We start from the raw sequence: 27,350 nt of genomic DNA on the forward strand, positions 1-27,350 counted from the left end.
GTTTTTTTACCCTGGATTCTTACGGCCTTTACACCCATCCAGGGCCAAACTGTGCTTGGCAGCGTTGCCATTTGTTACCCTTCAGCCTCACTGGTCTGTGTCAGTGGGTGAAGCTGGGAACACACATCTCCACTTTCAGCACTGTCCTGCTGAGTGCTCTTCCAGCTTTTCACAGATCTCGGATTCACGTGGAAACAGCATCAGAGCATCCCCCTGGTAGTCATTTATTGAGTTAATTGCCCGCAGTGGCTGATTCAGTATATTCCTGAAAGAAAATACCAGAATCATTCATTGAGAAGCACAATGGGAATGGGGTGTGTTCATTCAAAATGTAATTGGACTGAAGAACTAATAGGTTTTGATAAGTGCTGACCCATCTTTTTTAGCTCAGAAAGAGCTGGCATTTCTTTCTCCTTGCTCATTTTGCTCGTCGCACGCGAGGCGCCGGGAACAAAGCTGTTCCTCAGGTTCCAGAGGCTTTTCCACGCACGTTTTCTTCCTGTAGGATGGGACTTTTTCTTTTCAGCTCCCTCTAAGTGGATTCCTCATCCTTTATTGGTGTCATTTTGCTCATTCTGAATGAAATACGTGAATGGTTTGGCCGTGGGAGCAGCGACTTTGACACTGCTGCTCTAACACTCTGTATTGACTGTGGGACTGGAAATCAAGGGCTCTTCTCTCCTGACAGGGTTTTTTTTTCCAAAAAATGACCAATTTTCCTAAATTCACCAAAATCAGGAGGTTAGTTCACACACTTCTAGCCTTTCCAAAGCCTGGGGCATAGAGAAATACCCCAACTAAAGGAGGCTGGAAGGAAAGAAACCCATTTTTTTCATAACTCTGAATTTATTTTCATTTTCAAAGAAGATTTTTCATGTCTTCTAGACTTGTAATTTCAGGGTTTATGCCTTTATTAATCCCTGCATGTATTAAAACATTTGCATTCAGTCTGTGCTCTGTATCAGCTTTCCATCAAGCAGGCTCTCAAGGGAGGGTAATAAAGAAATGAAGAGAAAGGATAAAAAACTTAAAAGAAAAAGGAAAAACCTGAATAATATTGATAATCTAGGAGAGTTAGCACTGTTGGAATGGGATGGGAACGGTTAAAGACAGCTAGAACCCAATCCTGTGGGTAGGGCTCTGTCCATAAAACCTGCTGCATGTGGTAGATGCACTAAAAATGAGATAAATCATGATAAAATACTATTTGGACAACTGAAATAGAGAAGTTACTGCTTATCTAAGCAATATTATAAAAGATAATTGTAATTTTGTTCAGTGAAATTCTTTAATCCTTCTATCTCATCCATAGCATACAGTTTTGGTCTGTCTTAGGCTAGTTTGGACAAAAAATCTTTTCTAGACTGTTACAATAACTCTAAAAAGAATTTTAAAAAGAAATTAAAAAAAAATAAAAAAAGAAGCTGTGTTGTCCAACTATGTCAGTGCTATCTTTGGCAACAGAAGGGATTTGCTGTTTCACCAAAAGGAAAACATTTATCCTTGGAGGAAAGATGCCAGAAAATCCTACCTGTAGCAACAATCAGAGCTGCCATGTCTGAGAAAAGAGAGCAAAAAGAGGACAAAAAAACCCCACAAGCATTTAATTCCCTCTCCACTTTCTAAAAATGCTGGTATTTCCATAGAGGGAGACTGACACACACAATCTTTTGCAATTGCCTCAGAGGGATGGATGTGCTTTCCCTGCCTTCTCTTTCTCAAACCTAAGGAAGGTCAAAGTGAAATTGCATGTGATCAAAAGCACCCAGAGATTGGAGAGAGAAAATGAGTTGAGTTCTTCATGCATTTATTTATATTGTGGAGTATTCAAGGCAAGAGGCAATTATTTTAATGGAATGATTTTGTGATGAAATTTAATTTTTAATAGTTCTTATATAGGAAACTATCACTGGTGCCATGATTATGTCATTACTTTGAACTCAAGATAAAAAGTGAATTTTAAGAGTTCTGCAATGGAGTACTGTGTTTTGCAGTGGCTTCTGTCTTATTTTTACTGCTTCTCTCTTAGTGCCAGGCTACCTGGTCAAGTCTAGATTTGTGTTGATTTTTTAATAAAAATGCGACTTTTTACAAGTATCTCTCATTATGAATTGTCACGTAAATGGCAGTTCTGAATCCAGCATCTACTTCCGAGCATAAAAGGAGAAAAGAATCACTCTATAGTTGAAAAATACTCTTTCGTTGCTGATTTCATGTGTGATGTTAATGCTCATGAGCAATGCTGCCATGAAATAGATCATCTGGAAGAAAACTTGGGATCACCTGATGTGGCTGCCAGCGGATTTATTTCAAGATTACACATGTGCTGTCTGTGAGATGTTCAATTTAGTGAAGACAAGTCGAATTCACTTAAATTACACGGAAATTAAAAAAAACCCAGTCGTACGTGAAACAGCACATTGGGGTTTTGAGGGCAGTCTAAAGGATTTAAACCAGAATATTCTTTTTATCAAAAACTTTTCTGAATCACTGGGATTGCCTTCATCATGGAGCACATTTGGAGCACCACTTCTGAGAAACTGAAACCTGCTGGAAGAAGCATCAGGGCTTCACTGGCTCAGGTGCTGTAGAGCTGTAATAAGTGAAAATCTCCTTTTTTTTTCCATCAACTGCTGAGCAGTTGGTCCTTTCTGCTACTTTTAAGGGGCAGGTTTCAGAGCCCTCATGCTGCAGAATTGCTGGGAATTGATGCACTTGGAGTTCAGCAAAGGAAGGACATGGAGCTGTTGGAGAACATCCAGAGGAGGCCTCAGAGATGATCAGAGGGATGGAGCAGCTCTCCCATGAGGAAAGGCTGAGAATTGGGATTGTTCAGCCTGGAGAGGAGAAGGTGTTGGTGTGATGCAGTTGTGGCCTTCCAGTGCCTGAGGGCAGCTACAAAAAAGATGGAGAGAGACTTTGGAGGAGAGCAGGACAAGGGGAAATGGATTCAAGCAGACAGAGATTTAGGTGGGATTTTGGGCAGGAATTGTTCCCTGGGAGGGTGGTGAGACCCTGGCACAGGGTGCCCAGAGCAGCTGTGGCTGCCCCTGGATCCCTGGCAGTGCCCAAGGCCAGGCTGGAGCAGCCTGGGACAGTGGGAGGTGTCCCTGCCATGGCAGGGGTGGCTCTGGATGAGATTTAAGGTCCCTTCCAACCCAAACCATTCTGTGGCCCAATGAGTCCATGATTCAACAGCTTTAACCACTTGTCCATCTTTACAAAGGAGGATGAAGGGAACAAGGTGCCTCTACCAGCAAACCTCATTAGCTCTACTGCTGATGCAAAGATAGATTAGTGGTGGAAAAAGCTAATATATCCCTCTGTATAAATGGAAGTGCAGGTTTTGCAGGACCTTTTCTCCTTGGAAGAAAGAGAGACTTTCTCCAGAATTTCTGTGAATAAATCAATCTGTTTCTATTATAAATATTCTGTGGTTCGACTTCCTCAGTCTCTCATTCTCAGTTTTCTTAAAAGAAAAAAAAAAATTGCCAAAGTGGACCTATCCAGCTGTGCACAAGCCTTGTTTGCCTTTGTGCATTTTAGCTTTTAATGTTCTAATCTGTATTCCTGCTGCAGCAGAAATCCAGAGATCCAAGCAGGCTGCAGCAGAGCCTGGCAAAGTATGAGTGTTAATTCCCTGGGGAACTGTCAAATTGAGCTCTGTTGTTGAGGAAGGGCCAGAGATACAATCATTCTCACTGCACAATTTTTTTAAGTTTCCACCAAGTCTACAGCATTCACAGCCATTCCCATGATATTAGTGTTTGATGTATGGAAAAAGAGCCAGGCTTTGAAAGGAATGGGATTAAAGTATCAGGGGAAAAAATCGGTTGCTGTATATTTTGGCTCGTGGTGATAGAGAAAACCTTCAACATCCTGGTAGTTTTATGATGTTTATTTTTATATTTTTACAACGTGGGGATATTTTTTCAATTATGAAGATATTCTGTGTGGCATTTAACACATTGTCTCTTTTAAGAAGAAGTTGTTTGGTTTTTTTTGGGTTTTTTGTTTTTTTGTTTTTTTTTTTATTTCCATTTCTTACTCATCAATATATTAATGAGTAATTTCAGCAAATTAACATTGATTATGATGAGACAAGATTCTTTTTGGACATTTTTCTGCCATATTTATAGAGCAGCCTTCAACTGACCCTCCAGCATCTCTGCTGTAGATTAGGAAATGGAATTGGAGATAAGGATGGGTCATGTTACTGTGAAGCTAATGAAACTTGCATGTTTCATTTCATAAATAACTTAAATAGTGCAAAAGACTCCAAAACTTTTAGAATTTTATGGGAATAGTTAGTGGTTTTAATGCCAGAAATATGAAACTTTAAAATGTTATAAAGTATTTTGCAGTGTTGTGAGTTTTCCATAATTTCATTAAGGATTTGTTGCTGTGGGATGGTAATTACGTATTTTTGCTACTCAGAATTGTTGTTTTCACGCCTCCCCCCCCCCCCAAAAAAAAAAAAAAAGGTCACAGCTGACAGGTGACATTGTTTAAAACCATTTTTTTGCTCTAGAGACAATGTCTTTTGGTGTTGCAATAAAACAGGATGATATTTAGACTTTTTCATATTTCGCTTTCCCCCCAATAATTTTTAAACCAATGAAGATGATTTTGTGCAAAGGGAAACAATTTTTCATCAAAGCCTGACAGCCACTGGCTTGACAAATGATGACTCAAAATTCCAGACATCCCAGATGTGGCAAGTTAAGGAATGTGTCTGATGTTTTCCAAATAGACTTGTTTGTCTCTGAAAATAAATCATGGTAGATTAGGCTAGGAGCATATTTATCAGCAACTTCAAAGCTGAGACATAACAGTCTTGGCCTGGTTTTGTTTTTTTTTTTTTTCCAGGTGAAGGACCTGGAATGTCAAAGAGACAAAAGATTCTTTTCTGACCACATATCTTCCTTTGATACTTCAAAATGAACAAACTATAAATAAGATCCATAAATAAGTGAATATGTAAATTTTTAAGTAACAGTAACCTCTGACTTCCACAGGAACTCTTCTGGAAGATAATTAGGAATGTCTAATGTGCACAGTTAATTCCTTTCCATATTTTGCAAGCAGTGCATAGACTTGGAAAATACTCCCCAAGAAAACTAAAATTCCTTGCAAGGGTAAATTAATCAAGTGGACACAAAACATTTACTGTGGCTTTTTCCTCTAATTTGATTTTTCTTCCACTCTTTTATCTTGCATCTGACTCATCATTTCCCAATGACTTTTTCCGTCCTCTGCACCCTGAGGCTGCCCTTCTGCTTTTCTGTTGAAGTTTAGGTTTTTGTGCAGAGGGGCTGTCTGGAAAGCTGATGCCTCCTTGGTTTTGTTTGGATCTGTATGAATTGATTTGTGCAGTGATTAGAAATATTTAAAATCAGTTGTTTCTCTGAGTTTTGCTTTTGAAAACCTGTTTTAAGTACACACAGGACAGTGGAATTGAGATCTCCACGTTCCTTACATACATTGTGCCAAGGCACCTCTATATCTGAAATTCCTAAGCACGTGAAAACTCTTCTGTTTCTTTTCTCAGACCCAAACAATTATTACCACAGAAGAAATGAAATGACAACCACTGATAATCTGGACTTTAAGCATCACAACTACAAGGAGATGAGGCAGGTAGGCAAAGGGGCTGGTGTGTGATGGAGGGTGAATGAGTCCAAGCTTCTCTGCCCTGTGAAATCTGAATTCCACCTCTACAGAATATTATTAGACTGTCTACAGTATGTTTTTAAAATATTTCCCCCGTTTTAATCTACTAGAAGAAGCAGTCCAATAAAGTCCCAATTTGTACATAAACTAACATGAAAGAGGTGACACTACATGACAGGGAGAGGATTTTCAAACAATGTGCCTCTCTTTTTCTTCCATCTGTATTTGAGACGTGAATGACACAGTGGCTTCTCCTTCTAGATTTTACTCTGATTTAACCATCAGTTTTCTCATATATTTCAGTGGGTTTGGATAATCAGAATAAACTCTAGAGTCCAAGTCCATATTCACAGTTGTGAAAATCAGCAGAAATTCACCAGAAAAAACCCCCTTTGTTAGTATAATTTTACATCTACCAGCCTTGTTAATCTCGTTCCTTTAGCTTCAAACAGCCAGCCTTGTTCTTGGCTTTGTTATTGTTTTTAATCTTGCTTCATATCACCACAGACACAAGTGTGGGCTGTCCCCAAGAAATATTTCTACCCACTTTCTCTTCAAATATAAAGATAATGTGTTTGGACTTGATGTGTGTGATTCACTTGCTGTGTGCTGGATTTTCAGTGTATTTATACTGCATGAATCACCACTGGGTTTTATTGAGCAATTGTGAACTGAGTCACACGTTTATTTTGGTAGAGATTTCATGGCCTATATTTCTTAGCACAAAGATTAGACGAGTAGGAACTCAATTGGCATAATTACTGTCAGGAACAATAAAATAAAACGTATTTATGTTGTCATTGCAGAAAGGCAGGTTGGTCAGGTTAGAAATATCTTGAGGAAAAAAATACCCCACAGCTTTAAACCAGAATGTTTTTGCACTCTTCATACAAGAGGAAAATCTGTGACAGTGATTGAGAATTGTGAACTGTGTGTTCTCCCAGTTTCTGTTTTCTTCTGTATTAAAACAGTTAAATTTTTTAGAGCTCATTGGATTTTAATTGCTGGTGGGCAGCATATTATGGGTTGCATTGCAACAAGTCTTACATTCCCAAAACTATTCTCAAGACTTCAGTGCAAAATGGAATAATAACTACCAGAGTCAACTTCTTATTAAAAACGAACAAACAACAAAAATCAAAAGCATCCCCAACCCCCAAATATACATTATTATCACTTTGCATAGCTACTTCACCACCAGCCATCGTAGAAAAATGCTGTTCTTTGAAGTGATTTATTATCAACACTGAAGGAAGAGGAGATGGTGTTCCTGGGCCGTGTTTTGGAAGCATGATATTACATTGCAATGAGTCAAATATTTGTGAGAGGGAAGGAGTTTCTTAGTGTCAGGTAGTTTTAATACAAGTCTCTGGTTAGGAAGGTGAAATTTACAGCTCCAGTTTTCTCCTTGTAAAAGAGCATTCATTCTGGATGAGTATTCAAAGAGCATTCAGAAGAAAATATTCTTCTTCCAGTCACTAGGAATGCTCACTGCATCTTGTGTGCAGATGTGTTTTACGGCCCAAAATATTTATTATGTGTTCGTTGTTATGTAGGTATTTGTATATATTCATGTGGCACAGGAAGCTGTTACATCTTTGATGTGGGTATTTGAGTACAACCTTGTCCTTGAGATAACAAACCCAGATCTAAGGTGAAATATTGTGCCATTTGTAGGAAATGGGAATGAGAAGCTCAAATACGAAATAAGTTCATTTTCAGCATTTTATTTCCATTAACCCCATTGCATTACATGTTGCCTAAAGAGTCACAGTAAATGTTACTACAAAGGCTCTAATGCAGGAAGAGTTCTTTGACTCAGAAAATAATCATATGTTTGCAATTAAAGAGATGGTGGGGAGCTTACTGAGGCCAACACAAATATTTCCACTGAATGTAATATACTTTGAACTTGGTTCTGGTCATTTTTCTCACTATTAATGAGCATTTCCATACTCCCAGCCACTTCTCTGAATTGATGTTCCTGGTGTCCTGTGAGCACTGCAGTGCCAGGCATGTCAGGAAGGCTTCTGCACGTGGAAGTTTCAGAGTCAGGAGTTCCTCTGCTGAGTTTCAGAGGCAGCTCTGAGACAACAGGCTCACATTCCGTATTTCTCAGCTTGTGGAGCTGCATGGATGCAGGGAAACATCAGCCAGCTCAGTTTCCTTCAGTCTGAAGAAGGTGTGAGGAGAGAAATTAGTAAACACAGGTCTGAGTCAGTAACATTATTTATACAATATGGGTTTAGCCTTTAGCTAAAATAGAACTGCTTTTAATGCAGTATCTCTACTTGCTGGCAGAGTGGAAAAAGTTAATATTTCTACTAGAGAAAATGTGGTAACCTGCAAAATAAATTTATTTCTGTGCACTGACACCCTAGGTCACCTCAAGTCACTTACCTATATATTTCACAGAGTGTGGTTGTTTTAATTACTCTCCATTATTTTAATTAGTCTCCATGGCATAATGTTTTAAAAATGAGATAGCAGACCTATAAATTCATGAACTAAACATAAAGCTTTTACAACTAAGAAGTAATCAGAGAAACAAATTAAGAGTTTGTGCCACATCCAATTTAGGATGAACCAATTCAGAGTGGATCTATTTTTAAGCTGCATTGTCTAAATGTGTTCTTTTTTTTTTTTTTTTTTTTTTTTGGCAGTTGATGAAAACTGTGAATAAAATGTGCCCAAATATCACAAGAATTTACAATATTGGAAAAAGCTACCAAGGACTGAAGCTGTACGCTGTCGAGATTTCTGACAACCCAGGAGAACACGAAGTTGGTTAGGATTTTAATCTTAACTAAATCTGTTGAAGGGGTGTTGGGATTTGGCTTTTTCCCCCCTCCTCTTCCTCTGTATCTGCACTAATTATCACTGATGGAATTATATTCATGGCAGCAAAGATTTCGAGTGTATGTGGGAGAAACCTCAGTGCTGTATTTCTAATTTGGGAAGAGGAGGGTGAGCACAAATAGAGGACATTTTGAATGTGGGATCGAATTTTTTTGGTGATCGTTCTTCACAGTAATAAAATAAAAGTGAATTTTAATACTGGAGGGTGGATTTTAGTAGTGGGATTGATGTAGCTATGGATAGAGATTTACCTTTTTTATGTGGGGTGAATGCATTGCAGGGACAGCTCAAATCTCCAATTAATTTTTCACTCATGAGTTCTGGGGTTCAATTTCCTACCATGATAATTCTTCAGCGTAGAAACTCGTTCAGTCTTAGTCCTTCTCACTGTGATAGTGCCTGGGACAGCTGTTGGAATAAAGGAATTTTGTGCTTTGCTCTATTCATGAAGACATTCCTGATAACGTCTTTAGATGATTAGCTGTTAGGAAAATTCTCTTCTGACAAAGCATTTTTCTTGTGACTTTTAGACCTTCAAAACTGTTAAAATCTATCTCTAGCATGCTGGAGTTGTGAGTATGAGAATAGATATGTTTAATCAAAATTGGGGTTTAGAGGTTTTACACAGTGGCTTTAGATACCACTAATATATAAGCCTCTTCTAAAATAGCAACAGAAAGCACTTTATTTCTCCAAAGCGACCTTTCCACCTCTCATCTGTGCAGCTGAGACATTTCTCCAGCTCTCCTGAAGTGAAATGCTGCTGATTGACATCGATGCCATTTGATAGAGATCTGATTTGCTGCTCTGAACTACAACTCTGCTCCATGTTTTGTTTCCACAGGGGAGCCAGAATTCCACTACATTGCAGGAGCTCATGGCAATGAGGTGCTTGGACGAGAGCTAATCCTTCTGCTGATGCAGTTCATGTGCCAGGAATACCTGGCTGGGAACCCACGCATTGTGCACCTCATCCAGGACACGAGGATCCACCTGCTGCCCTCAGTGAACCCTGATGGATATGACAAGGCCTACAAAGCGGTAAATTAGGATTATGAACACGTCAAAGAATTCTTTTCTTTCCAGTAGATGAGTCAAAAATGCTCCTCTTGTCATTATTTTCTTCAAAGATCACAAGCGATCAAAGTTTAAAAATGAAAAGATGGACGCATCAAAGTAAGTGCAAACCATCTTGGGAAAAAAGCTGGAGCAGTATTTGATGTGATGTTGGCTAGCAGGAAAATGTACATGGAAAAGAGAGTCACAAAGACTGCCAGAATAAACCGTCCTGAGGTGTACAGAGCCACGGGAACACCATTATGGAAAATGGAAAATTCATGCAGTCTGTTTCTCACGAGAAACCAAGCAAAGCACGTGAAAATTTGCATTCCTCCACAGGTGAAATGTAATAGCGTGCCTTTAAGGAGAGCACAATGTGTTGGGCATCGTAATAATTCAGTCTGGATGAAGACAGACAACCAGGAAAAATTGTAGGGGCTGGTCAAACGCACTGGAAAATCTTCCAGAGCAGTCTGCAGAAGACTGGAACAAGAAAGTCAAAATCATAGTCATGGGAGGAAATGTGTGCTGTCTCCATTGAGTAATATATTTTGGCTAGCCTCAAGTAAATTTTCATGGGTTTTCCTTCACTTCATTCAAGATTTCATACTTTTTTTTTTTTTTTAAAAAGGCCAATTATTTAATTTAGTTAATTAAATAAGTAATCTTCCATTTCTCTGCATAGAATTACCTCTGGCACATTCCCAAACATTCTGCAGGGGCTTACAGGCTGTCGTATTCTGAATGAATATTAATATTAATTTTCTTTCGGGTTTGTTTTGTTTTGTTTTGTTTTGTTTTTTGGTTTTTTTTTTAAATCTAAGGGTTCAGAGCTGGGGGGCTGGTCTTTAGGACGATGGACTCAGGACGGCATTGACATCAACAATAACTTCCCTGACTTGAACTCTCTGCTCTGGGAGTCGGAAGATCAGAAGAGGAGTAAAAGAAAAGTTCCGAACCATCACATCCCGATCCCTGACTGGTACCTGTCTGAAAATGCCACTGTGAGTAAGGCCAGGAGAGGGGACACAAAGGCTGGGATGTGCTGAGAGAGCGAGATTTACATTTCTCAAGAAATTGATAAGCTGGGAGTGAAGTTCCACACCTGATCTAAGTCAGAAATTCCCCTTGTGTCAGTGGAAACAAAAATGCACCATTTCCCCCCAGGATTTAGAGGCAGGTCTTGAGGAGGAAACTGTTTCCTAAAGGATTTTCTTTTCCCTCAGCTATTACAAGAACCTGGAGGGCTGAATACCCAACATTTAGGCAGCAAGGTAGACGAGGAGAAGCACAACAGTCATGTGGATCAGGCGTCCATGTCCTGTGCCATAGATGAGCTCTTTCAAAACTCACTCACAGATTTGTCCTGGGTTTTTCTTGCTTGCTCTTACTTGAAATATATTCTTATCTCGATAACACCGCAGCAGATCAGGCATATGCAAACCCAGTGCTGTGACTTATGTTAAAGTCGTTTATTGGATCGTAGTGCCAGAAATTTAACTTATTTTGGCCTGACCTTTTAAATATAATGGCAGCTATTAATAGCAGCTTCACTGTGGCAATTTTTAGTACTTCAGAATCACACAATCACGGAATGGTTACAGTTTAAAGGGGCCTCTGGAGATCAGCCCAACCCCCTGCCAAGGCAGGGTCACCTGGAGCAGGTGACACAGGAACATATCCAGGTAGGTCTGGAATGTTTCCAGAGAGGGAGACTCCATGACCTCCTTGTGGAGCTGTTCCAGTGCTCTGCCATCCTCATGGAAAAGTTCATCCTCAGGTTGAGGTGGAATTTCGTGTGTTTTAATTTATGGCCATTATTTCTATGTTTAAAATCCCTTTTTTTTTTGGAAACAAGAAGAGGAGGAGCAGTGTCACCATCTGACATCTCTGTCAGTTCCTGCTCTTGGCCTCACTTGACATAGATGTTCCTATTCCATGAATTACTGATGTGAAGGTTTTGTTCATTCTTGAGGGTTCTCTGTGACCTCCCAAGGATGCCTGACAAGCACCATAACTTAAAGAAGGCCTTCTCCTTGCCCACATCCTTTCTGCTGGCTCCTCAAGCTCAGGATCTCCTGAGCTTTGTCTCCCTTTGAAACAGAGCTTTGAAACAGAGAAATAGAGCTACAAAAGATATATTGTAGTAGGACCCATGAGGGGTAATTTTAGGTGATTGGCTTTAAGGCATTTACAGCATTGTATAGCAAAAGCTGATAGGCCAAGAAACGCTTAACAATGTATTGTAATTAGGAAATAGTTTGGCTTCTAATTGAGAGGGCGTAAATTATGACATCCGCATTGTCTCACCCTTCACATGAGACTGAAGATGGAATAAAAGTTCTTAAAACACCTCATTGTGATAGGACATGAAATAAAGATGCTTGACTCCAGTCAGAAGGCAGTAGAAATCAGAAGGCTTTATTCACAATTTATTCAGCTCTTTTATAACATGCTGTGCTAAAAGGCACGTTATTGGTCCATAGGACTGACACCTCTCCCACTGGCTAAGTAGCAGAAATAGCAGACAACACTGCTTGTTATAGGAAGGAAATATTGTTTACACTAAGCCGTTTTGGGGAAAAGAAAACTGTTGAAAAGTTTCCCTTAAAGAAGAGCTGGCAATTCTTAGAAAATCCCATGCCCACGACACCTCTCAGTTGGCCCATCTGAGGGTCAGCAAAGGCCATAATCCGACACCGGCTGAACCAGAGCCGCCGTTGCCCTTTCCCCAGGTGGCGGTGGAGACACGGGCCATCATCGCCTGGATGGAAAAAATCCCTTTCGTGCTGGGAGGCAACTTGCAGGGGGGAGAGCTGGTGGTGGCCTATCCCTACGACATGGTGAGGTCCATGTGGAAAACCCAGGACTACACGCCCACCCCGGACGACCACGTGTTCCGCTGGCTGGCTTACTCCTACGCCTCCACGCACCGGCTGATGACGGATGCCAGGAGGAGAGCCTGCCACACCGAGGACTTCCAGAAGGAGGATGGCACTGTGAACGGAGCCTCCTGGCACACCGTGGCTGGAAGTAAGTGGTAGAAGTGATGCCTTAAGTTTTAGCTTTTTGTATTTTCCATGTTCTGTACTGTGTTAGTGTGTAACCTGAGGATGCCCAGGTGCCTGCCAGGGAGGTGTGGGAGCCTGACTGAACAGCAGGACTTCACCCCTGGTAAGCCAGGCCTTGGCTTCAAGCCCTGAGAAACCTTCATCTAACACAGGCCGAGCCTGAGATCTCCTCCCAAGATCCTTTGGAGTTATGACGTTAACTAGTCCAAATTCTTCTCCTCTATTGGTTACTTGTGTTCCATACATGGTAATGTTTCTAGAACGATCCACCCCCGAGACTATATGTTGTTACTTCTCCCTTGTTTCTGAGCTTTGGAGTTTGTCCCTATACTGCGTTCGGTTTTTGGGCATCATCCCTATTTTTGTTTCTCATTAAACTAATTTTTTTGGAGGGGCACTCCATCGTTCCTGCTCCTTTTATCTTACTTTGTGCTGCATTCACCCTGAAGTCAGGAGACTTGAAGACTTGTTGCAGCCACCCTCACTGCAACAACAACTGTGAACTTCATATAAAGTGTTAGTGAGTTCTCTTCACAGTTTAGTCAGACAAAACAATCCCTTTCCAGCCCCAGAACCAAGGAGACCGGTGCAGCTTCAGGCCCAAAAAGTGCAAACAACAACAAATTGAGGGGAGCAAACTGGGAGGATGGGACTTCATCACCTGAAGCTGGAATTGGACAATTAACCCAAATATGTAAATGGACCAAAACTTTAAAAAGTATGAAAACTCATGACCCACTGTGCATCTTGGGTGAAGCCACAGCCAGGCTCTTGTACTGCCCAAGGTGTATCCTCTTAATAAATACTTACTTTATTCCTTTAACGCTGTCCAGCCTCTGTTCTAAGTAGCCTCTCAAGGCATCAGAAACTCCAATTAGTGTTACCTTCCTAATTAGGGTCAAGCCATCACTGCCTGGTGTATGTTGCAGCAGCAGTGGTGGTAGAATGTGTGTTCTAAGAAGAATATTTCCAGATGTCATTACTGTCATTAATACATGGTCACTGCGTGTTTTACAACCAAGTTTTCCAAAAATGCACATGCAGGACATCAGCTTTAGGAACTCTGGGCACTCAAGACAGTTTGCCAGGAAGAAACCAGCCCAGTCCAAACCCACACACAAGGTGACAAGAAGAAAACTGCTGCCAAGTGCCATAGCCAGTGTAACAGCTGAAGCAGTGCCTTCAGGGAGAGATTCCAGTGGCTCTCAGAGAAGGAAATCCTGATTTCAGCCTCCTGCTGGCTGAACTCAGCCTCAGATCAGCCCCCACTCACACTCACTCACAGTTGTAATGAAATGCTATAAAAAGCTACTGTTTGCCTGCTACCATCCTGTTTCTAAAACACCTGGATGTCCTTACACTTGAATTTTGCTTGGGCTCCACAGGCATTCCTGCTGCCAGGATAAATCACAGCCTGGATCAATCTCCACACACCCAAGCCTGTCACCCTGTTAAGGAGCACAGAGGAGGGGCCATGGCCTGTGGTGTGGCCAAAACCTGGATTTCCAGGAAAGCCCAATTAGAAGCCCATTTTTAACAGCATTAGGCATGTTTGCCTCTCTGGATGTGCACTTGGAGCGGGATGGGAATTACACACTCTGCTGATTCATCACAGTTCTGCTCAAAATCCTTGTGTTTTTTGAAGTGCATCAGTCAAACAACATTTTCCCTGAAATTAGGAAATGAGACAGGCATCTGCCAGCAGTGGGCTGACAACAGGAACAGCACTAACAGCAAACAGATGCAGGCCAGTGTCTCTGAAACCCAGGTTTGGCTGAATCTGGCTGGTGTTTGGAACTTGCAGGTACTCCCACTGCATAAACATTTTGGGATTTTGGACATGGCTTTTAGGGCTTTTATGTTGGCCCACGTGGAGTTAGTGCTGGCCAGCCTTTAAAGGCTACAGTCTAGAATTTGCTTTTCAAATAATTTTTCAGGAGGTTAAAAAGTGTTGGGCGAATTTGGGGGGAAACCTTGAACTCTTAGGTCTGACAGTACATTCCTGTGCATTTCTCCAAATTCTAAAGCATTGTCTGAGAACTGACTTGACCACTTAATTTTCTAATTTATGAATTTAATTTTCCTAAGTGCAACAAGAAGCATCGTTATGAATCGATCCAGAAAAGATGACATTGGTCTTGTCACTAACAGCTGTCACACTGTTAATTAAAGATGGACAATATAGATGCTGAATATTACCCTGATTCCTTAGGACCCATTACATTTAGGATTTGTTTCATTGGATTTGTTTTGTTTCTTGGTGATGTTTTAATTATGATTTATGTCCTGCTCTGGTACATTATGGTAAAACCTCCAACAAAGTGCTTGCAGAAGTTCTCCCACCCATCTTTTTGTGTGGGTGGCACCTCCTCATTGAAAGGTAGGTGGCACCTACCACACCTTGAAACTGCCCATCTCCTCTTTCCTCATCCATCTGCTTCCTTGCAGTGGTCCTGCACATAAACTTCTCACTGCTCCTGCCATGGGAAAATTTAGATGGGATTTTTCTAATTTCATTTCAGTCCCCAGAGAAGCATGTGTGCCACAGATACTCAACACCTCCTCATGCCTTTAAAACCCAGCCATGATATTTCCTGCTCATTATTTTGACTGCAGTGAATGCAAGTTCTTCAGCAATTTTACAATTTTACATACAAAGTTTCTGCACTGGGTGGACTGCACTGAGGAAAAAAAAAAAGATTGATTTAATTTTTTTTGTGTGTTTTTGAGGCTGGATTTGCATGTTCAGGCACTAGGAAAGAGTTGCTCTTGGCAACGCAAAGCCATTTTCTTAAATACATGTATTAAAACTGAGCAATTACTGTGTATGGCAAAACATTTCACAGCAGATTAATCAGGATGTTATACAGTATGTGAGGGGAAAATAATTGTGACTGTTTCTCAAGTGGAGGGGAAGCACATTTATGCAGAGTAGCATATGCCACTGGCTGATGTTTAGGTTTTCCCCATCAACAAAAGTGAAAAGTTTAACATCTGTATTATATAATCCTCCTTCTGCTTCCAGAAGGCACTGAGGGCTCATTAAATACTTGACTACTGCTCTGTGGTAATTGGGCAGGAACAAGGATTTTGGTTTAACTCTTCTTGGTCAGAAGCACTCAGTGATTGCAACTCCTGCTAATCTTTGCCATTTAAAACATAACAATTAATGATCGTTAACAAACGTATTTTAAAATCTTTTCTTATTAGACATGCAGGTGGAACAAGAAATGAAGCTCACAGAATTTCCTCCTCTAGTGTTCATGTTCTGTATCTCATTATCTGCGTGAGAGCGGAGAACTAATAAGCGGGGAAAATAATGGTGAGAAACAGGAGAGAAACCTGGAGAATGGAAATGTTGGAGCTCTGTATGTAAAGACAGTCCTCCTTAGTGCCCCAGACCTTCACAGAGGTTGCAGTGGTCTCTGAAATGCAGAATTAAAATGCAGCTCCTAAGAGATTGGAGGCACTGAGCTTGATTAGAACAGATTTTTGATGGAAATCCCTACTGCAGAGCAACACTGCAGCTCCCAGTCTTCTGCAACACCGTGATAGGAGGAAAGGAGACCCTTTTATTCCTTACAAACTACAGACAACATATGTAACATATAAAATAATTATTGCTGCCTCGATTTTTCTGGCTTTCCTATCAGTTAGAGTACTCAGGGAGGAGAGCAGACTGAGGAACTGTTTCACCAACTGCTCTGATAAATCACTTTTATACAACAACCCCTGTGAGCACATTGCTCTGTGCCCTGGCATTCAGGGTTCTCTCAGTTGGGTAAAGAGCTGCACCTCCCCAATTTGCCTTTGTGCCACCCAACACAGACAATTCCATTTCTACCCAGGGCACTGACATGGGAGAGCTGCTCTGTGGGCAATGGCCAGGATTAGGGATGCTTAGTGCTTTCTTAAAACCAAAGCACAGATTTTTGTCTTAGAGAGAGGCCTTTCTCCTGGTTATGTCCCCATCTTCTCCATCAGCAGAATCCCAGAATGGTTGGGGTTAGAAGGGACCTTAAAGCCCATTGAATTCCTTCCTTGCTTGGAGCAACTTTCCACTATCCCAGATTGCTCCAAGCCCTGTCCAACCTGGCCTTGAGCACTCTGGTGCTTTGTTACAGAACATTTGGCATTTCTAAAAACCTTTTACCCTTTGAATTCTGCAGGCTACGCCAGCTGGACGATTACCCAACTTGCCTTCGTTGAAGTTACATAAATTTGCATAAAACCTCAGATTTGATCAATAGATTAAAAAGGATATGAAGTTGTTCCCTTTCTCCCCAATGCTGACAGGCATCAATGACTTCAGCTACCTGCACACGAACTGCTTTGAGCTCTCCATCTATGTTGGCTGTGACAAGTATCCCCACGAGAGCGAGCTGCCCGAGGAGTGGGAGAACAACCGCGAGTCCCTGATTGTGTTCATGGAACAGGTACCACCAGGAGCCTGGTGAATCTCTCCTTTCAGACTCAGATTTGGGCTCCTATTGTTTTTCTTGCATGACTAAGCGTGTGGTCATTGGTGTTTTGGATAGACATATCACCTCAGCCAGGCTGGTTTGACTTCAGGGAATAAAATAATGAAGCATCTGAAAATTCGATGGTGGGTGCTGGGTTTGAGCTGCAAAGGGCAGCTAGAAAAAGATCCCAGTGTTGTGTCTGTTGATTCATCTGTTCTTTTTATCTATATCTTGAATTTGATGCCACAGGAAGCCTAACAAAATTCACAAGCTGATTCAGAAGTTCATGCCTGAAGGGCTGCTACGGGGTTAATAATGATATTCCACAGTGTTGTGAGCCATGAAGTAGGAATATAAAAATATAATTCACTTATGGAATTAATGATTCATTGTAAGTTCCTAGGAATGCTACTTGATTTTTTTATTCTCCTCACAGGTCCATCGTGGCATCAAAGGTATTGTGAAAGATGTGCATGGAAAGGGAATCCCAAATGCTGTTATTTCAGTGGAAGGAGTTAACCATGACATTCGCACAGGTAAAAAAAAAAATAAAATAAACAAAAAAAACCCAATAAAATACAAAACATCAGTGCAAAAGAACAGATTTGTGTTTTAAAAACAAACCCACTAAACTGTGTTGCTAGCTACCACATCCACATGTTTTTTGGAATGCTAATTTAATGTGTTTTTACCTCTTTACTGGTGTTCTGTGTTCTTCATTTGCTGCCACTTCCATGCCCTTTGCCACTGAGGTACAAAGTGACAGGTTTGGACACACAAACTGATTTCAGGCTGTGCAATATCACAGAGTTTTGTGACTTCCAAATCTTTGGTATTTTCCACCAGAGGTGATCTGAGCCAGTAATGAATCTTGGAATATCTAACTTAGTTTATGATTAATTTCAGTGCTACTGGGTCTCCATTGTAAAAGAAAGCATTGAATGACAGATGCTTAATTAGGCCATAATGATTCTGCCTTAAATATTTCAAAATGGGGCCACTGGGAAATGACAGTGGGAACTAAAGTAATCAGCTGTTTTTTCTTGTCTTGGATGCCTTGGCAGTGCTGAAAGTCTGCCATAAAGTGTGGGTTGTATTACTCTGTTAACAAAACTAATGTATTGCTCTGAGTTAATGCAATATGTGATTAATCTCCAGCTCTCTGTACTCTGGATTGTCGAGTGGAAAAAAAAAATAAAGTGGAAAAAAAATAAATGTGCAAGATCCCCAAATCCACCTTGTAACACTTGGGGAACCTTGCAGCTGTTTACATCTTGACTTATTGCTGAGCCTCTATGGCTCAAGGCCATCTGCACTTGTTAGTAAAAATAAAAGTACTTATTTCATTCCCTTTAATTTTTCTTTTTAATGAGACGTTTAAGCTCACACTCTGGAATCACTGTGGAGATGGGAACATAAAAGTTCTATCTTGTTTCACGTTATCCGGGTAACAATGCACGTCTCATTAGTCCCTGAAACCAGAGGATTTATGCTGGAGCCAAAAAGCTAAAATGATATGTATAACTCCAGAGAAGGAAGGCAAATTGTCAGCAGTCTCCTTTCATTTATACCTTTTAAAATGAAAAATGTGTCCATTTAAACCTCTGAGTTGCCTTGATGTAAAAATAGGCCGAGCAGGGGAAGAATTATGGCCACTATCTCTATTCACTTAAGTTTTGTTTCCAGTGAGCTGAGCTCTGCTCTTTCACTGATACATTAACGTGGTCAGCTGCCCCGTGGAGCCAGACAAAAGTTGCCTGTAAAAGCCCTCTAATAACATTTAAAGGTTTGAGAAAATTCCTTTGCTTCTTCCTGTGGACTGAAATAAAAGCACATTGGTTTGGCTTTCTCCTGGATACAGTATCCCTGATGGAAGGAGAGGGATGCTGACATTCAGCTAACACCATTAATGAGCTAATTGGAGGCATTGATTCCAAGAGCAAGAACTTTGTGGGGAATTATTCCATTTTCCCTGGATGCAGATGTAACTATGAAGTCTGAGTGAGTCCATGTTGTTACAGTCAGATATGGGCTGGAGTCTGTGAGGAAACCTCCGGAAAAAGGGTTCAGTTCAATGAACAAATGCACCTTTTTCCCCCTCCCCTGGTGCCAAGGCAGATTTGGGGTTTGCTTCCTCTAATCTGGGAAATGACAAAGTAAATACTGATGGAAAAATGTGCAGTTTCTTCCTAGTGAAACCCTTCTGTGTTACAACCAGATTTCAAAGGCAGATGTTTCTGTGCGGTTTTTGAACCAAAGTGTAATGAATTTTACAAAGTGTCCAGAGACATTTTTATTAATATTTTCTTAAGTTTGATATTATTTCAGTGTATTTTATGTACCAAACCCCAAAGATTTTGAAGTAGCATTTAGTAATATTTATTGTATTAAGTATATTTATATATCAAATATTTATTTAATTAGTCTAAACTAAGCATAATTCTGGTATTACAGCACTCCTGCCTCACTCCTGGCTGCCTGGTACATACAGAAAAGTTGAGTTTAAGCTGTTACATGCTTTGGCTGTGCAGCACTATGACTAGGTTTCCTGGAGAGTCTTTTGTTGGTAAAAAACAAATTAGAAAGATTTTTATAATGAATTTAAATCATTGCAGTTTGGTACATTTAAATGTGAAAATTGCTTTTGCACTTTTACAATTATTTAATTGTAACTAAGGTCTGTCCTATCAGGCCCAAAGGACATTTCCCTTAATTGTAGAATTTATGGAGTAATCTGACATATTAAATTCATAGCAAAGCTATCTTTGTCCTTTAATGCATTGTTATTTTATCTATGGCAATCCTTTTCCAGCCCCAGTAGGTGGATATGGATGCAGGCTGCCTCCAGCCTGCTCCCACTGGAACCTATTATTTCAGCAAACCTATTATTTACTAAATTTATCTGTGTTTTTAATTGTGTTTCTTTTTGCCATCTGGTCTGATTTTTTTTTTTTTTTACCTACTGGATTTAATCTGATTTTCAAAAAAAACCCCAACCTTTTAGCCTGATATTAAATTCTGGGTACTGACAGCTGACAGAAATACTCCTGTCTGCTTGCTTCTAAATGGAAAGGAGGGAAAGTGCATCCTGCTGAAGGCTTAATACCCAGCTTTGGCATAAATTCCCAGTGGGGTGTGAATGTGTAGGTTTATTCCTGGCCCTGTGTGGGGTTGTGATGAACTGACTGTTAAATGTGTCAGAAGAATGTGGGTCAGGTTTGCAGTCCTGGGGCTAAAGCCAGGCTGGGAGCAGGGATGTGATCTCAGCCACACATGGGGGGATCCAGGGTCCTGTGGTGTTGCCAGAGCATTTACAGCTGAAAATGAGCCCTTGGGGGTAAATATGAGGAGTTTGGGCAGATTTATGATTTGGCCTTTTGTTCAGCTTCCAGCAGACCCAGTGGTGAGGGAAAACTGAATAAAAGGCCTCTCTTAGAGCCTTTTCTAAAAACGCCCAAGTCACGAGAAAGAGAAAATTTGGATCTTATCACCTTATTTGATCACCCTAAATGTGATCAAATTGCCTTAACAAACACCTGATCGTACTGGGATGTAAGAGTGGACCTGATCAGGTACAGTTCTGGCACCCTCAGAGGCTGCACTATCAGGGTATAGTCAATATTGCCATGTATTAACACTTGCTGATTGCAAACACGTTTTTTTATTTTACCAAGCCTGAAATTGAAATGCTCCTTCTTTAAACAGAGGCTGACCAGCCTGATCTTTCCCCAAATACAATATTTTTGTGCAAATCATCTTTTGCTACGCTCTGCACTGCCAGTGAGCCGAGGCTGGTGTTAGTAAGGCTGTCAGGTCTCATCAGTGCTAAAAATCCCCAACCCCTCCTCATGCAGGAGATGTTCCATTTCTATTTTTACATGGAATTGCATATTTGAATATGTACTTTCATTCACAGGGAGTTTCTCCAGGACAAAGTGCAAAGCTAATCTTAGGTAATAGTTTTTTCCCCTTTTTTCAATTCACAGCTAAGAATACTCAGTGGTTAAAATCATATTTAAAAGAAACCTAAAATGATCCTGATGCACATATGGGTACATAAAATGGGTATATCCGAGATCATTTGTAGGGGAAAAGAAGAAACCAAAAACTCCTGATCGAATGAGGTGTTAAAATACATTTTTATGAATAGTTTAGTTGATTACAGGAGCTTGGTTTGTGCATTTACATTTAACCATGTGGTTTAAACCTCCTGATGAATTTACTTTGTAGGAAAATCAGTGTAATAAACTCCAATGTAAGGGTTTGTAGAAGGGAATATTTACTTATACCTCAAAGTGAGTCAATATTATATATTCACACACTTTTCCTAATAGGTAGCACCAAAACCTGTGCCCTGGTAGTCTGGTCAGGATTGTGTGATGTGAATATTTCACTGGGGCTTTTCTGGATCCCTCAGTTAGGATTAATTTGGGAAAGGTCTTTTCTACCCCACGGGAATCACCAGATTTTGCCTCAAGCCTTTCCAACTGCCAAAACTCTCCAGCTGCATTGGAGCCTTTTTTTCATCATTTGGAAAATATGATTGAGGTGTGTTTTTCTCTAGGGTTGGCAGGATGAGGGGCACTTGTGGTGGGGGTAGCCCCTGGGACACCCTCTTGGTGTGAGGATGGAGGGTTCTACCTGTGGTGTCATCGTACCCATGGCCAAGGACTTCTCCTGGGGGTGATGCAGGGCTGGGAGTTGGACTTGATGTTCCTTGTGGGTCCCTTCCAAATCAGGTTATCCCATCTGATCCCGTGTCCTCATTTAATGGACACAAGCTGGCCCAGGAAAGGTTTAGATGTGATGTTGGGATAAATTTCTTCATGGAAAGGGTTTTCAAGAACTGGAGCAGGCTGCCCAGGGATGTGGTGGAATCCCCACTTTGGAAGTGTTCAAAAAATCTGTGGATATGGCATGTGGGGACATGGTTTAGTGATGGACACAATGGTGGTGGCTGATGGCTGGATTTGAGGATCACAGCAATGTTTCCCAACCTCAGCAGTTCTGTGACTTTATAAACACCACTCTCCTCAAGGAGAAAGGACCAAAGTCCTGGAAACCATCTCTTTCCATTATCGACACATTAATGAAGTGATGGGACCACTGTCAGGATAAAAATGATTTTTTGCTCAGAGAAACATCATCCTCAAAGGCCGTGAGAGCCTTGATAAGTCACTTCCTTACAAGGCAATATATACATATAATCCAGTATATACAGTATATACAATATGTACAATAGATACAAAGTTTCTTCGTTACAAGGCAATATATAATATTCTAATCCAATGGGAAGTTGCCACAGAGTTTATTTTGTTTTTCTGGCCTATCACCTTTGCTTTATTTTGCTGCGCTGCGTATACTTTTATCCAATGGGCTGCCACTACACATACACACACGTGCTTCTGCTATAACATCTAAACTCTTAGCTTACTCCATAAAATTACTGCATTATAAAGCCCTTTACCATCTTGCCTAATACAGTTTCTTACTTACTTAAGGCATATTCTTTCTTACAGCTATAAAAACACAAGTTTATAATTTCTCTGCTTGACGTCTGCGCGCTCTTAGTTTTACATCAGCCCAAGCTTCTTCCAAGGCTGCAAACCAAAGCCTTCACTACCTGTGGACATTTCTATCTATCTCTTCTTAACTATCTCTGGACATTTCTATCTTCCCACTTCCCACAATTTTTTTTTCCCCCCACCAGGAGCCGACGGGGATTACTGGCGCCTCCTCAACCCAGGCGAGTACGTGGTGGGCGTCAAGGCCGAGGGCTACACGGCCGCCACCAAGACCTGCGAGGTGGGCTACGACATGGGGGCCACCCGCTGCGACTTCACCATCTCCAAGACCAACCTGGCGAGGATCAAGGAGATCATGAGGAAGTTCGGGAAGCAGCCCCTCAGCCTGTCGGCGCGCCGGCTGCGGCAGCGGGCGCGGCGGTGGCAGCGGCGGTAGAGCTTCGACCCTGCTCCTCTCAGCCTGGCTGTAGTCGTAGTGAGAATCACAATAGCCCATCTCTTCATGCCTTTTTCTCTGCACGAGGCCTTTCTGTTAGTGGAGCTGGATGGATGATGGGGTGGGTGGGGGGCGCTTTTTTCTCATTTTTGGTGGGAAAAAAAAAAAAAAAAATCAGAGATGAAGTTCGAGTTGAACCAAAAGCAGCCCCCGGTGGAGAGGAGAGACAGGAAGGTGGTTTGAGTTGAGCTGGAATGAAATGTTTTCCTCGTTGGGTTGTTTAATCCTTTGTCAATCTGCTTTCTTTAAAAGTTGAAGAGAAAGGATAAAAAGCAACAGCAACAAAAAAGGGATACTTGTAAAGGAGGAGCGTTCTGAATGAAAAGCTGGAAAATGTATCTAAAGTATAAAATTGGTATATTTTTGCAACTCAGAAAAGTTTTGACACTCTTTATGTTTTATTCTCATATGGGAGGAAAAGCTGAGAGGCGACAACTTCTGGTTAATGTGATTAAAACTTGTGTCAAAATTTCTCTCTCTCTCTGAAAGTTCCCCTTTTGAGAAGCACTCTATTTCAGGAAAAAAAGCCTGCAGTGAATAACCCACCTTTGCTTTCCTGCTTGGGTTGTTTAGATTTAAGGATGCTTTGTGCTAAAAGAGTTTAATGCCAGGAGCGTTTTCTCCCCTGGCTTTTTAAGGCTGCAATTTTACTCCGTGAACTAAAGCTGACAAAAAGGTTTTGGGATCAGGACCACTGCAGCACTGTGGTGTGGCAGCTCTTCCCTGATGTGGGAGAAGGACCTGAACAAAGCGTTTCCTGAGGATACAGCCAGTTGTGTCATGGATGAGAGGAGAGGCTTAGTCACTGAGAGGTGCTTAATTGACAAATCCACTGATGCCACCTTTTTTCTTCATTTTTGGCCTGACTTAAAGTGCCTTTTATGCTCCTGCACCTCTTGTGCCACTGTCTTCTGTGACATGCAGGGAGCTCTGGGTTCCTCTGCAGGCCTCCTCATCTTGCTGCTGCTTTTCTGGCCTTATGCCTCTTTGGGAGCAGGATTTGTGCTTTATTGTTGGCTTTTGAGTAATAAAATTGTACTGCAGGACAGGATTGAGGTTCAGCAAAAATGCAGAGCATGTCTAGGAAAGAATCAGCAGTGGGCAAAGTGCCAGCTGATGAAAATACAACTCTGCTCCATTAGCTGTAATGTTATGACCTAAATTATGCCTAAAAAACCAGGGTCAGCTGCATGATTTTAGCCAGTCTGTGGCTAAATAAACATCTCTCAACACTCTTGGTGGCAGACTGCAGCATACTCTTCCAAATCCAATTCTGTTTGAAACATTTTGATTGCTATTTACAGTTTTTGCCAGTTTGATAGGATTCTTGGAAAAGACTTTCAGCAAAATACCATTGAAACTGAGGAGAAAATAAAGCATGAGCAGAAAAGTTATTGTAAAAATACCATGTGCCATCTGTATTAATTATTTTTTTATTGTCAAGGAATGTAAGAAACACACAAAAGGTGAAAGACTGTTGAGTGAAAAACATAATCATGAGCCCTTGCATAGTAAATAATCATATTCCTAAATTTCCTTAGGCAATTTCAGCCCATGCTTGTTCTGCAGATACCATTAAATAGCAGCAAAAGCTCCAATAAAACAGAAGAGTGCACTTTTAATTCTCTGTGACTGAAATTATGGAACACCTCCAAGTCAGTATCACTTCAATTAAGTCACAGAAGTAAACAACTCATCCAGTCATTCCATCATGTGGAATTATGTTTTACTAATTTCACCCTCTTTACCACCCTTACAGTATCCTATGTGCCATATATATTTTTGTATAGCAAATGTAACTGCAGTTTGTCAAGAAGGGATATTATTTTTTTTTTCCCTTGAGAGGTGAGAAGGGATTAATGATGTCTTTGTGCAGGTAACAAAGTGAAATTGTTTTGGAATATGGAGTAATGACAGCAGGCAATTTGTTTGCAGTTGAATTTGGTTTGTTCACTGGCATGTATAGATTTGATGACCATCGTGATAGATCAAGAGCAAATGAGATTTTTTGGGTTATAAATGGAGTTTTTTGGGTGGATTCTCTCTGTAGTCCCTACAAAGGCATCTTGCAGGGTGGTTGGAATTGCACTGGAAATTGGTGGTTTTGCACTGGCAAAAGTGGAACAAAATAGCCAAATTTAACTGGGATTGAAGGTGGAAACCACTGTTTTGGTCCTGGCAGGTGAGGGTCTTTCTACCTTGAGATAATGGTGTGAGAGTTTAACTTCACAAACCTTGAGGCTCCTGTGCTTTGTTCTCAGAACTGAGGTTCTTCCTGTGAGAAACTATTTTTCATTTGATAACCAGAAATGGATTTGATGGGGAATTCTTGGACATCTGTGAGCTAAGACTGGATGGACTGTGATTGCTGAAGGCCTCAGGTGCTGGGGACAGTGGCTTTGGTGTTCTCTCCTGGCTGTCACTAGTGCTTACACGAGTTTGGGCACAGCAGAACTGGGACTAATGCAGGTGACCTTAGTCCATTTTAGTCCAGGCATTCCTAAATAAATGGCCTAATAGCTGTCAAGTGGACTTGTCTGTGCAATTATTTTCTGATTGTCCAGCACTGGAAAACCCTCCAGGCTCCAAGGAATTTTACCAGGAATAGCAGATGTGTGAAGATCTGGTGCTGAGCTGTTTATGCCTGCCCTGGATGTAATGATACCAAACTGATGTGTGCCCTATTTACTGCTGTAGTTATGCACTTGGGAGTTAAAATGTTCCTTTCCTTTGAAATACACAGCACCGTTATTTAACCTTCAGACACATCCAAACCACGAACCAGTAAATCTGGATACCAATGTTCTCTATTTATCTGTCTTTTCCCCCTCTTTAGAACAGGTAATTTTTTTCTAAAGTCTGTGCTTTAAATCTCTTTTTCTTTTAGTGTTATAGGAGAACAGACAACCCTGCAGAGATGCCAAGAAATAAAACTTGAGGGTGGATTCAGCCCTTTTGTAATTACAGACCCATTTGAACAGCTTATAGCAGCTCTCTTATGTGAGAACTTTGCTAAAACTTAATCATCCTTGGTATAAAAGAGAAAAATACAATCTCTTCCAAGTAATAAGAAATTCAGCTCACAACCTCACCCACACAGGAAAGGTTAAACAAATGAAAGGTTAAAACAGGAGATACTCCACTCTGCTTGATAATACCAACCATCAGTCATCTGCTCCCATGCAGAGCCCTGACAATCATAAAACACAGTGGGAGCTGCCTGGCTTCTCCTTAACTATCCCTGTCAGGTTATCCAGCTGTTCATTTTTATTGGTTTAATTATCATCTGGGTTTTTCTCATCCAGCCTGATGGGAACTGCAAGTGCAGTATCCTGTCAAAGACAGCTCTCAGTACCTTCAAATCCCTGTCTGGTTTGGGTTGGAAGGATCTTAAAATCCATCTCATTCCACTGTGCCAGGTTTCTCCAAGCCCTGTCCAGCCTGGCCTTGGGCACTCCCAGGGATGGGTGAATCAGGTGAGGAATCTACAGAAACCATATCTGCTTACCCACACTGGTATAAAAGCAGTGTCATTCGGTAAGCTCTAATCCAAGTTGAATTTGCTGGCAGCAGAGGAGTTTTAGGAATATCTGAGCATGGCTTTTACCAGGAGGCTGAGCTCTGTGTGGGCAAAACACTGATGAAAATGAATGTGAACAATATCATTGTCTATGCCAGTTAGGAAATGAATTTTTTTCCATTGGATATTTTAAGCCTGTCACATATTTTCAGCTCCTGTCACCATCTACTTTCCCTTCCTTTGTCCATGTGTAGTTGTGGATTTTTTTTTCCCTAACTTCAGCTCATTATTTTCACGGCATTTAGGACATCTCCCCAAAGTGTGGATTTCAGCAGTGAGTGACAGTGATCCAGCCAGGTTTCCTCATCTCTTTTGTCACACTGTGGCAGGAGGCTGACCTTTATGAGAAACCAAAACAGAGATGAACTTGAAACAGAACACAAGTGGATTCACACTAGTTAACCTTTCAAAACCGGCATCAGATACTTTTGCTGTGGGTCTGAAAAAGCCCAGCTTTGGAGCTTTTTTTTTACCTTTTATTTTGTAACCAGGCTCTGAGTGAATTTAGGCAGCAGCCCTAAGCCTGAGGGGAAAGTGTGAAAGCAGGGAAAAATTGTATGGATTGTGGTGACATCACCTCCTGCTGCAGGACAAACAGCTCTGGGCACACCTTCCAAGCCTCCA

The 27,350-nt window shown here is 41.0% G+C and overlaps 1 protein-coding gene across 1 annotated transcript in view; it reads left to right on the plus strand.

The window, feature by feature from the left end:
* CPXM2 (carboxypeptidase X, M14 family member 2) overlaps positions 1–25,227 on the plus strand; it is a 68,778-nt gene extending 43,551 nt beyond the window's left edge. The window contains exons 6-13 of the mRNA XM_066323449.1: positions 5,552–5,640; positions 8,337–8,460; positions 9,377–9,573; positions 10,416–10,595; positions 12,327–12,624; positions 16,959–17,098; positions 17,562–17,661; positions 22,836–25,227. Of these exons, the coding sequence (XP_066179546.1) occupies positions 5,552–5,640; positions 8,337–8,460; positions 9,377–9,573; positions 10,416–10,595; positions 12,327–12,624; positions 16,959–17,098; positions 17,562–17,661; positions 22,836–23,086 (1,379 nt within the window). The 3' untranslated portion in view covers positions 23,087–25,227. The remainder of the gene's footprint in view (positions 1–5,551; positions 5,641–8,336; positions 8,461–9,376; positions 9,574–10,415; positions 10,596–12,326; positions 12,625–16,958; positions 17,099–17,561; positions 17,662–22,835) is intronic.
* The last annotated feature ends 2,123 nt before the right edge of the window (positions 25,228–27,350 follow it).

The sequence above is a fragment of the Sylvia atricapilla genome, chromosome 8 (assembly GCF_009819655.1).
Source record: "Sylvia atricapilla isolate bSylAtr1 chromosome 8, bSylAtr1.pri, whole genome shotgun sequence".
NCBI classification, from domain to species: domain Eukaryota; kingdom Metazoa; phylum Chordata; class Aves; order Passeriformes; family Sylviidae; genus Sylvia; species Sylvia atricapilla.